Below are 12,500 nucleotides of genomic sequence, written 5' to 3' on the forward strand. Positions count from 1 at the left end.
GATAATATTTTATATTTATAGTCCCTTTAACCCAATGCACAATCGAGGTTTTATTTTTCTGAAGTTGTATTCTGCATATTTGTGACAACAAAAAAATCTTGAAAGTCTTGATTCTGAAAAACTCAGATTTTTCATTGATGGTAAAAAAAAATACGAATTTTATAAAAACTTGTATGGGTTTGGTTCGAGCGTTCCTTCAACACCAGGATCTTGTGTAACAAAACCAAAACAAGACGATGGAATGCATTAAGTTGATTTTAATGGCTAGAACATCTGCGAGTAGAACATCTGCGAGTAGAACCATGTAAAAGTCACCCAGAATTCCACGGAAGTGTCGGCCGAGCGAACTGAGAGAGAGAGTGAGAGCACACGCGAGGAACAGGAAGAATCAACAGTATAAATAAAACATTCATATAAAAATACAAATACTCTTTTCACAAAATATACTCTCAGTGTAAAGTTCGGTTTGTCTGGGATTCAATCACTACTGCCTTTGATTTCCTTTTTATTCTTTTTTAGGAGTTATTCCACTATCGCCTGATAGCGAGTGATAATCCAGACTAGCAGCAAAAACAGAGATTATTGAGAAGAAGGCATGAGGTTGCTACAGAGAAAAAATAATCCAGCATGCCAAGATTACTGTCAGTAGTATTGACTGTAGTATTAACAGTAGTATTAACAGTGGTATTGTCAATAGTATTGTCAGTGGTATTGTCAGTAGCATTTTCAGTGGTATTGTCAGTAGTATTGACAGTGGTATTGTCAGTGGTATTGTCAGTAGTATTGACAGTGGTATTTTCAGGGGTATTGTCAATAGTATTGTCAGTGGTATTGTCAGTAGTATTGACAGTGGTATTTTCAGGGGTATTGTCAGTAGTATTGTCAGTGGTATTGTCAGTAGTATTGACAGTGGTATTGTCAGTGGTATTGTCAGTAGTATTGACAGTGGTATTTTCAGGGGTATTGTCAATAGTATTGTCAGTGGTATTGTCAGTAGTATTGACAGTGGTATTTTCAGGGGTATTGTCAGTAGTATTGTCAGTGGTATTGTCAGTAGTATTGACAGTGGTATTGTCAGTGGTATTGTCAGTAGTATTGACAGTGGTATTTTCAGGGGTATTGTCAGTAGTATTGTCAGTGGTATTGTCAGTAGTATTGACAGTGGTATTGTCAGTGGTATTGTCAGTGGTATTGACAGTGGTATTTTCAGTGGTATTGTCAGTAGTATTGACAGTGGTATTTTCAGGGGTATTGTCAGTAGTATTGTCAGTGGTATTGTCAGTAGTATTGACAGTGGTATTGTCAGTGGTATTGTCAGTAGTATTGACAGTAGCATTTTCAGTGGTATTGTCAGTAGTATTGACAGTGGTATTGTCAGTGGTATTGTCAGTAGTATTGACAGTAGCATTTTCAGTGGTATTGTCAGTAGTATTGTCAGTGGTATTGTCAGTAGTATTGACAGAAGCATTTTCAGTGGTATTGTCAGTAGTATTGACAGTGGTATTGTCAGTGGTATTGTCAGTGGTATTGTCAGTAGTATTGACAGTAGCATTTTCAGTGGTATTGTCAGTAGTATTGACAGTGGTATTGTCAGTAGTATTGACATTGGTATTGTCAGTGGTATTGACAATGGTATTGACATTGGTATTGTCAGCAGTATTGACAGTAGCATTTTCAGTGGTATTGTCAGCAGTATTGACAGTGGTATTGTCAGTAGTATTGACAGTGGTATTGTCAGCAGTATTGACAGTGGTATTGTCAGCAGTATTGACAGTAGCATTTTCAGTGGTATTGTCAGCAGTATTGACAGTGGTATTGTCAGTAGTATTGACAGTGGTATTGACAGTAGTATTTTCAGTGGTATTGACAGTAGTATTTTCAGTGGTATTGTCAGTGGTATTGACAGTAGTATTTTCAGTGGTATTGTCAGTAGTATTGACAGTGGTATTGTCAGTGGTATTGACAGTAGTATTGACAGTAGTATTGACAGTATTATTTTCAGTGGTATTGTCAGTGGTATTGACAGTAGTATTTTCAGTGGTATTGTCAGTGGTATTGACAGTAGTATTGACAGTAGTATTGACTATTATTTTCAGTGGTATTGTCAGTGGTATTGACAGTAGTATTTTCAGTAGTATTGACAGTAGTATTGACAGTAGTATTGACAGTAGTATTTTCAGTGGTATTGTCAGTAGTATTGACAGTGGTATTGACAGTGGTATTGACAGTAGTATTGACAGTGGTATTGACAGTGGTATTGACAGTAGTATTGACAGTGGTATTAAGAGCATCAAGTGTAAATAGAATCAGCTCTCACTACCAACAGCCACTATTTCATATGTCAATTTCAGACTTAGCTTCATAAATAAATACAAATCATTCCTTTAAATGAATTATCAGCGTGTTTAGCGTATTAGCGTGTCATCATCGTTAATTCCAGGTGGAGAAAAGTCTAAACACAGTTCAGGCAGCTCCAGACTCGCCCAGATGCCGCGGGGCCTCGTGAGGTCAACAAACCCGAAAAACGGAATGCACGAGGACAGACTTCGTTCGGTCCAGAAAGCGATCCCAGAGTCATCCGGTGGTTATATTGTGCGAAAAGACATTAGCATAATAATAATAATAATCATCATCATCATCATAAATCACCATCAGGACACGGTGTTTCGGTGGACGTGCGAGGCGGTCGGTCACTTGCACGTGTACACCTCTGTCCTCTCGCTGCAGGTGTTGCACTTGACGTAGCAGCACCATAGGAACTTGCAGTTGCACTGCCACACCCTGGAGTACTGGTGCGTGTTGTAGCCCCGCCCACAGCACATCAGGTCACAGCTGTTGGAGTGGTGCGTGATGGTCTTGTTGCAGATGCGCCCGTGCGTCCCTACGCTGCCCGTCACCGGATCCGGCTCGCAGTAGCTCGGAGACTTCTCGATGTACACCAGGTCCGTGTCCATAGGTTTGCGGTACGAGAACGGCTTCTTGATCTTCAGGAAGGTGGGACGCTTGTTGCGGCTGGCTTTAACCGGCTCCACGTGCACCGCCTGCAGGTACTTGTCTTTCAGGATGTAGCCCAGCTCCCGGAACTTTGGCAGCGTCGTCCAGCATGTTTTGGTGGTGCAGGAACCCGACACGCCGTGACACTTACACTCCAGGTGCATGTTACGCTCCAGGACCTGTTCAGGAGAAATAAACCCGCAATTAATCACATGTTTACATACGTTCATTTTGGTTTAAATTCCACGCCGAGTGGCCGGAGACGTCCGTTATTACTCCATTTTACCCATAAATCATTCAAACGTGTATACATTCCTTTTTTCTCTCCATATTAAAGTGCAGTCAGTGTCTAATCTTCAAATCAGTATTCCCTTCAAAGCTCTAGGGTTCTTCAAGGGTTCTTACACTCAGGGCTTCTAAGTTATATTATATGTAGGGTTTTTTAGTCCTACTTTTCCCCTGGAGGTTGGAATTTTAAGAATGTTGTAAGGCACAAATAGTCACTCTATTTTTAACCTGAGCTGTAACTCCGCCCACAATCTTTACCTAGTTCTGTCAAATGTAATCTCGGACCGTAACCCCGCCCCCTAACATTAAACAAAGAAAAGGCTTAAAAACACAAACTTTGCTCGCCCTTGACTTCTTCCACAAAATTCAATAAAGGGAAGAAACATGGCTTCATTTACTAGATCAAAGTAGTTAAAACATTAACTCCGCCCACAATCCTTATTATTGAATTATTTTAAAGAAATAACAAAATCACAATAAAAAGTCCAAGTGAATCAAATGAAAAGATTTCTGATTAGATGTTATTTTTTTCTGAATAAAACAATACGATTACACTAGAAAACAATAAACTGCTGAAAATTGTGGCCAGAATTCTTTCTGTTGTTGAATTGATAGCTGTATGCAGTAGCTACCTATAAATATATCTATTTAAGCTAACAAGTTAAACACAAATCAAAAACTAACCTGAATGACAATCGTGTGTTTCTGTGAGATTTGCAGTATTTGATCTTAGCTTTGTTCTCAGATTAGATTAGCAAAGTGAGCAAATTGCGAACTAGCGACTTACAGTTTTCAGACTTTATGGATTTCTGCTAATTCTTTTAAAGTTTAATTTTCATCCTAACACACGTTAATTGAGAGTTCAAATATAGTTTGAACTGAAAAAACATGACACCACATTCACTGGAGTTGTTTACATTTATCATTTACATAGAAAAAGCATATCCAAATTACGATGCTGAAGATGTCGGATCAGAATTCACTCTAATAATATCAGTCTCATCGCAACAACACAAGAAAACGTCCAATTGAAGCCAAAAAACGAGAGGAAAAAAAAACTCGAATCAAGTGATACCAATTTAAATGCCACTATGGGAGCTATTCTGCGAGAAGATGCCAACACTTTTCAAGCGTATTCTCACCCTTTTGCACAAAGTTCCTCTCTTTCCCTCCTCACACCACCAATCAACATGACCTTTTCAGATCCACTTATCCGTTAAACGCGGCGGCTGAAACCACGGATCGCTTTTGTTTCTCCAGTTTTAGCACTGAGGAACGATGGCCAAGATGTCATTACATCAGCCAGCATACATTAAAGACTCCGGGAGAGGAAACGTCCCAACAGAGACTTCTTTTAGCAGCCGAGAGACAAAAACCCACAGATAGAATGAACCTGGAAGCGCACTCGGCCTACTAAAAGCTGATTTAGCCATTTAGATAAGTGAGACTTGAGCCAAGAAGATGGTCAGAGGGAGAGCGCGAGAGAGAAGATGGGGTGGGATTGGGGAGAAAAAAAGCCAGAAAGCGTAGATAACTCGAAGTGCCACAAATCGTCTTTCTAATGAAAAAAGTAAGAGAGACAGAACGGAGACTTCTCGTCCTCCTCGTTAAACCCGGCGGTGGGATTTATGGAGCGTCTGAACATGCCGATTCCTCCTGCTATTGATGAGAAAAAGAAAAGAAGCATGACACGCACAAAAAAAAGAGAAAAAGCTTTTATGGAGACGATTTAGCCTGGAGATATGAACTCGTACCACATCAAAGACCACAGGAGGTGGGACCGAGCGAGAGAAAGGGGCGACGCTCACAGCATACGATGCAGGTGAAAGTGAAAAAAAAAGAGTCATTTAGAGAAGCTAAAAGGTCTGACACACAAAGGCAGGGCGTGGAGGAGATGAAACATGTCGCCGTTGTTCACCATTAGCTGGGGAGATGAAACCTATAGGGGATGGCGGTGTGAGTCAGTGCCTTGTAAACCGAGCAGAACATGAGGGAGACGCTGCTTTTGTGTAGATCCTCTGATCTGCTCCGGTAATCAAACTCTGCCACTTAAACTGCTCTTAGCCCTTTAAAAGCTTCTCATTATTGAGCTGCCTGCTCCAACTCGGACTCGAACTCGGACTCGGTGCCAGGACGCTGACGGGCCGAGAGCAGAGATGCCAAGAGCCTCGACGAGCAATCCGTCTCCGCCTCTGGCCTGCTTCTAGATCCGTGAAACAAATCGGGTTGAACTCGAGGTCACAATTTAAGTCAACAATTATATTCTGTAATGCGATACGGTTTCTATAGCGACAGTTCTTCCATGAAAATCTTTAACACGGTAAAGAATAATTGTGTTTATACTGTACAAAATATAATATGTGGGAGGAGTCTCCAGTGTCATTCCATAACAACATACGAAATGTATACGAAATCAAGCACTGTAACAATAATAGGATAAAAAAAGTGATTCCATAATTGTCATTGATTTCTCGTTTCCTGTGGTTGGTACTAAAGGATCATCATGATGAACCCGCTGAATGTTCATGTGAGAGGCGGGGCTTAATTGATTGACAGCAGAGAAAGCACATTTATTCCGAACCTTTTAATCATCTACATCTACTGAGAAGTGTTTAACCTTCTCCACAAACCATCCACGTACCTTCCTTCCCACCTCGTTGTTATGGAGGTTCATGAGCGTCCTGGAGCTCTGTTTGATCTCCCGAGCATCCATGAAGACCTTGGAGAAGCCGAGGCCGTAGCGGATATCGGCCGAGCAGCCGCCCCACTTCCATCCGTCCGCTCGGCCGTGGAAGCCCTGCTTCTCCTTATCGCAGCTGCACTCGCTCAGGTTCCCCTGAGTGCAAGCCGCTGTGATGGCGTGGGCCACGCCCGCTGCGATGATGGCGTACGTGAATGCGGCTTCTTTACTGCCTGAAACAGACACACACACATGTACACACTTTAATAAAGCATCCTGTAGAGAAAATATTCACTTCTGATTTTATTCGACACGTTTTAAAAAAGTTGAGACAGGACCATGTTTCCTGATGTGTAGCATCACATCTTCTGAACAGTTTCCACTTTGTCTCAGTACATTTAAAATGAGCTTTGGCCCAGAGAGGATGGTGGTGTTTCTGGATCATGTTCACGCATGCCTTCTTCTTTGCATGATAGAGATTTAACCTGCATTTGTGTATGAAACAGCAAACTGTGTTCACAGACAATGATTTCTGGAGGTGTTAATGAGAACATGCCGTGATTCTCCCTTACAGAATCATCACTGTTTTAAAATGCAGTGGCCCCTGAGGGCCCAAAGATCACGACCAGCCGATATTTATTTTCCCTCCTTGTCCCTCGTACACAGAGATTTCTCCAGATTCTTTGAAACCTTTGATGATATTATGTTCTGTAAATGATGAGATATTCAACTGTTTTGCAGTTTGATGGTGAACATTATTCTGAAATTGTTGCACAGTTTGTTGATGCAGTTTTCACAGATTTTTAAGCTCCGCCCACCTTTACTTCTGAGAGATTCTCTAAGATACACTATTTATACCCAATCATCTCACTGACCTGCTGTCAATCAACCTCACAATTTACTCAATATTTAATCTAATAGTAACATTTACTCTTTTCAGACTTTTGTTGCCCCGTTACAACTTCTGAGATGTGTTGCAGCATCAAAGACCTTAAATGACCTTGTCCCTAAAATAGTGCATTTCCTCCAGTTAAACATCTGATATGTTTTATATGTTTTATTGTGAATAAAAAACTGGTTTATGAAATTTGCAAATCATATAATTCTGTTTTTATTTACATTTTACACACTGTCCGAACTATTTTGGAATTGAGGTCGTAAAAAACTCATATTTTCTTTTTTTTTTTTTTTTTATACTTTATTTATAAGTAATGGAATATAAAACATTTGAATACATTTGTAACTTTTTTTTTTCTTTTTCAGTGTTTATATAAAATAAAATGCACAATAAAAACGTATCTTATATTTTTAATTTGTTTGTGTTTTATATGCATTGATTTCTTAAGCCGCATTTGAGAGAAAAGATGGAATAGAAACACTGAGATGTTTGGGTAACTGTGTAATAAAATTCTCAGAGTGGGTCAGAACCAGAGAACCGGCTTTTATTTTGACTTCGAGCCGTTTTGATAGCAGTGTGACGTCACTGTGTTGCTGAATAATTCATAAAGCTGCGTATTGTTTCATGGCTGATTGAGATGGATCTATATTTCATGTCAAACTGATCTGAATCTCTCCTGTACACACCATCGCTATGAGACCCGAATCGAAATTTTCTTCGTATGAATTTCGTATGCAGGATTGGGATGTGCACACACCTGGGTTCAGGATAGATGTGTTATTTTTGACAAATTATATTTCCACAGAAAACCTGTGAAACGTAGGAACAAATATCACAAGTTTATAAACGTACAGAGAAATAATGAATAAGTCATCATCTCACATAATAGAAATATATTAAATATTCATGTATAGCAGAGCGAACACGTGTAGTAGAACATGTGCAGGAGAACTTGTGCAATAGAACATGCACTACAACGTGTGCAGTACAACGTGCAGTAGGACGTGTGCAGTAGAACGTGCAGTAGGACGTGTGCAGTAGAACATGTGCAATAGAACGTATGCAGTAGAATGTGAGCAGTAGAACGTGAGCGGTAGAACATGTGCGGTAGTACGTGCGGTAGAACGTGTGAAGTGGAGCATGTGTACTATATCATCCAGTAAAACGCAGTAGTACTTGTGCAGTAGATTGTGTGGAGTAAAACGTGAGCAGTATAATGTGAGCAGTTGAACATGTGCTGTAGAACGTGAGCAGTTGAATGTGTCCAGTACAACGTGACTTGTAGAATGTGTGCAGTATAATGTGAGCAGTATAATGTGTGCAGTAGAACGTGTGCAGTAGAATGTGAGCAGTAGAACGTGTGCAGTAGAATGTGTGCAGTACAACGTGACTTGTAGAATGTGTGCAGTAGAACGTATGCCGTAGAATGTGAGCAGTAGAACGTGTGCAGTAGATCATGTGCAGTAGAACGTGAGCAGTAGATCATGTGCAGTAGAACGTGAGCAGTAGATCATGTGCAGTAGAATGTGTGCAGTAGAATGTGTGCAGTAGAATGTGTGCAGTAGAACGTGTGCAGTAGATCGTGTGCAGTAGAACGTGAGCAGTAGATCATGTGCAGTAGAATGTGTGCAGTAGATCATGTGCAGTAGAATGTGTGCAGTAGAATGTGTGCAGTAGAATGTGTGCAGTAGAACGTGTGCAGTAGATCATGTGCAGTAGAACGTGAGCAGTAGATCATGTGCAGTAGAACGTGAGCAGTAGATCGTGTGCAGTAGAACGTGTGCAGTAGAATGTGTGCAGTAGAACGTGTGCAGTAGATCATGTGCAGTAGAACGTGAGCAGTAGATCATGTGCAGTAGAATGTGTGCAGTAGAATGTGTGCAGTAGAATGTGTGCAGTAGAACGTGTGCAGTAGATCATGTGCAGTAGAACGTGAGCAGTAGATCATGTGCAGTAGAACGTGTGCAGTAGAATGTGTGCAGTAGAATGTGTGCAGTAGAACGTGTGCAGTAGATCATGTGCAGTAGAATGTGAGCAGTAGATCATGTGCAGTAGAATGTGTGCAGTAGATCATGTGCAGTAGAATGTGTGCAGTAGATCATGTGCAGTAGAATGTGTGCAGTAGATCATGTGCAGTAGAATGTGTGCAGTAGAATGTGTGCAGTAAAATGTGTGCAGTAGAATGTGTGCAGTAGAATGTGTGCAGTAGATCATGTGCAGTAGAACGTGAGCAGTAGATCATGTGCAGTAGAATGTGTGCAGTAGAATGTGTGCAGTAGATCATGTGCAGTAGAACGTGAGCAGTAGATCATGTGCAGTAGAATGTGTGCAGTAGAATGTGTGCAGTAAAATGTGTGCAGTAGAATGTGTGCAGTAGAATGTGTGCAGTAGATCATGTGCAGTAGAACGTGAGCAGTAGATCATGTGCAGTAGAATGTGTGCAGTAGAACGTGTGCAGTAGATCATGTGCAGTAGAACGTGAGCAGTAGATCATGTGCAGTAGAATGTGTGCAGTAGAATGTGTGCAGTAGAATGTGTGCAGTAGAACGTGTGCAGTAGATCATGTGCAGTAGAACGTGAGCAGTAGATCATGTGCAGTAGAACGTGTGCAGTAGAATGTGTGCAGTAGAATGTGTGCAGTAGAACGTGTGCAGTAGATCATGTGCAGTAGAATGTGAGCAGTAGATCATGTGCAGTAGAATGTGTGCAGTAGATCATGTGCAGTAGAATGTGTGCAGTAGATCATGTGCAGTAGAATGTGTGCAGTAGAATGTGTGCAGTAAAATGTGTGCAGTAGAATGTGTGCAGTAGAATGTGTGCAGTAGATCATGTGCAGTAGAACGTGAGCAGTAGATCATGTGCAGTAGAATGTGTGCAGTACACCGTGACTTGTAGAATTTGTGCAGTAGAACGTGAGCAGTAGAACGTGTGCAGTAGATCATGTGCAGTAGAACGTGAGCAGTAGATCATGTGCAGTAGAACGTGAGCAGTAGATCATGTGCAGTAGAATGTGTGCAGTAGAATGTGTGCAGTAGAATGTGTGCAGTAGAACGTGTGCAGTAGATCATGTGCAGTAGAACGTGAGCAGTAGATCATGTGCAGTAGAATGTGTGCAGTAAAATGTGTGCAGTAGAATGTGTGCAGTAGAACGTGTGCAGTAGATCATGTGCAGTAGAACGTGAGCAGTAGATCATGTGCAGTAGAATGTGTGCAGTAAAATGTGTGCAGTAGAATGTGTGCAGTAGAATGTGTGCAGTAGATCATGTGCAGTAGAACGTGAGCAGTAGATCATGTGCAGTAGAATGTGTGCAGTAGAATGTGTGCAGTAAAACGTGTGCAGTAGAATGTGTGCAGTAGATCATGTGCAGTAGAATGTGTGCAGTAGAATGTGTGCAGTAGAACGTGTGCAGTAGAATGTGTGCAGTAGAACGTGAGCAGTAGATCATGTGCAGTAGAATGTGTGCAGTACAACGTGACTTGTAGAATTTGTGCAGTACAACGTGAGCAGTAAAACGTGAGCAGTAGAACGTGAGCAATAGAACATGAGCGGTAGAATGTGTGCAATAAAACGTGAGCAGTGGAACGTGTGCAGTGGAACGTGAGCAGTAGAACATGTGCAGTAGAACATGAGCAATAGAACGTGTGTAGTGGAACGTGTGCAGTAGAATTTGTGCAGTGGAATGTGTGCAGTAGAACGTGTGCAGTAGAACGTGTGCAGTAGAACGTGTGCAGTAGAACGTGACGAACACAAACAGACGTGTCGACAGTTTCCTTTGAGTTCTCTTTACGTCAGGCGTCTGTGCCGGGGGGCGGAGCTTCAATATTCATTTACAAAACTAACAAGAACACACCTGGATCTCTGTCTACCTGCATGACCTGAGGGAACCAAACACACACCTCATCTCATCTCACAGACATCTCAGGCATGCAGAACACACACACACACACACACACACACAAATGTCTGAGCAGAACGGTTCCCTCGCTCTACACACCTTTTAATCCTGCTGCTGAAAAATCTCAAAACATTCTCACGTTTGGTTCTTCAGTCGCTCTTCTGCAGGACTGTTTTGTGGAATGGGTTCTATAGAGAACCATTTTACACTGCTAAATACCTTCTACATTCTCAAAGCTTCTAGAACCCTACAAGGTAAAGGCTTTCTGTTATACAGAGATCCAAAGAGCACCAATTTAATTGTCTAATAACTCTTTGCAGCTTTCACACTTTTAGAGGTTCTGTGTAGAACCCTAGAAGAGAGAACCTTTGATCATCTAGTGAAGTGTCAAATCATCCTTCAACGACTTTGACACTTTTGAAGCGTCAGTGTAGAACTCTGCAAAAATTAGGTAGAACATTTAAGAAACTTGCACACACAACGTTTCTAATAGGACCCTTTAGAAGGCAAATAACCCTAAGCAGTCCAAGTTCTAAACAGAACCCTAAACAAAGTGTTTCTCCATTCAAAAAAGAGGCTAAGATCTCTTCATTAGCCAAAGTAGTTTCAGGAGACTCTACATTCCTAAAGGTTCTTCATGTTCCTTTCCATTATTGTATCATCCTGCAGGGAGAACCGAGAATCTAAATAGTAAACACCTGAAGGATTCTGGATATCAAGAAGAAAATAATGGACAATTTGGTTCTATACAACATTTTTTTTTTGTCCTTCATGTTTCTCAGCAGATTTTTCTTTTTGTAGGTCACTAAAAACTCATGTGGAACCCTTTCTGATTAGAAAACACTATGTTCTGAGTGTTCCACAATTCCTCATGGGTTCTTTGGATAGTAATACTTGTAGTTCTTCTGATATGGAACCCTGATGGGGAAACACTTTGGTTTAGGGGTTTCGGGTTCTTCATAAAGCCTTTAAAGGTTCCTACAAGCTGACAAACCTAAAAAACTTTCTTTTATAGAAAGTAATTAGGAATGAACACATCTGGGGGAAAAAAATTAAGGTTCCTTGAGGGTTCTTCACTTAGATTATGGTTTTTTTCACTTTCTAAAAGGTTTGTACTTCTGACCTTGTTCCATTTTTCTACAGAGAACCTCTTAAAGTGGCTTGTTTTCCAAAAGTTACAGGAATGATTACAGTACGCTGCTTTTAGGAGTCATTTCATTATTTACAACTTCAGCTCCAGTTCTCGTTCTTATCTCTCCGTCTCCTTTTTTTAATTAAACCAGTATGAAGCTTGTGGAAGGTGTTTGGAGAATATAAAGGATTTGGGTGTGTGTTTAATTACTGAAGACATTTTCTAAGAAAAAGAAACACGAGGGTGTGTTCAGAGTCGAATTTCATGTTTCATTCAGGAGATAATTCAGAATTTCGTTTCAGGTTTTATTCAAGATTAATTCAGTTTTTAATTCTGGATTTAGTTTGGGTATAATTCAGGAGATAATCCAGGAGTTATTTTAGGAGTTGATAGAGGAGTTAGTTTAGGAGTTGATTCGGGAGTTAGTTTAGGGGTTTATTCAGGAGTTAGTTTAGGAGTTGATTCAGGAGGAAGTTTAGGGGTTGATTCAGGAGGAAGATTAGGAGTTGATTCAGGAGTTAGTTTAGGAGTTGATTCAGGAGGTAGTTTAGGAGTTGATTCAGGAGTTAGTTTAGGAGTTGATTCAGGAGTTATTTTAGGAGTTGATTCAGG

The 12,500-nt window shown here is 40.8% G+C and overlaps 2 protein-coding genes across 3 annotated transcripts in view; both read right to left on the minus strand.

Annotated features, from left to right (window-relative positions):
* LOC310715018 (uncharacterized protein) overlaps nt 1-12,500 on the minus strand; it is a gene marked incomplete at its 3' end in the record, with an annotated part of 54,143 nt that overhangs the window by 7,294 nt on the left and 34,349 nt on the right. The gene's annotated exons all lie outside the window — the stretch shown is intronic.
* wnt7ab (wingless-type MMTV integration site family, member 7Ab) overlaps nt 243-12,500 on the minus strand; it is a 91,719-nt gene continuing 79,461 nt past the window's right edge. Inside the window, exons 3-4 of one of the 2 annotated variants that reach the window (XM_083520996.1) lie at nt 5,924-6,195; nt 243-3,173 (exon numbers count right to left, since the gene is read on the minus strand). In XM_083520996.1, the coding sequence (XP_083377122.1) occupies nt 2,691-3,173; nt 5,924-6,195 (755 nt within the window). In that variant the 3' untranslated portion in view covers nt 243-2,690. The remainder of the gene's footprint in view (nt 3,174-5,923; nt 6,196-12,500) is intronic. The other variant, XM_083520997.1, reaches the window with a different exon arrangement.

The sequence above is a fragment of the Silurus aristotelis genome (assembly GCF_946808225.1).
Source record: "Silurus aristotelis genome assembly, chromosome: 19".
Taxonomy (NCBI): domain Eukaryota; kingdom Metazoa; phylum Chordata; class Actinopteri; order Siluriformes; family Siluridae; genus Silurus; species Silurus aristotelis.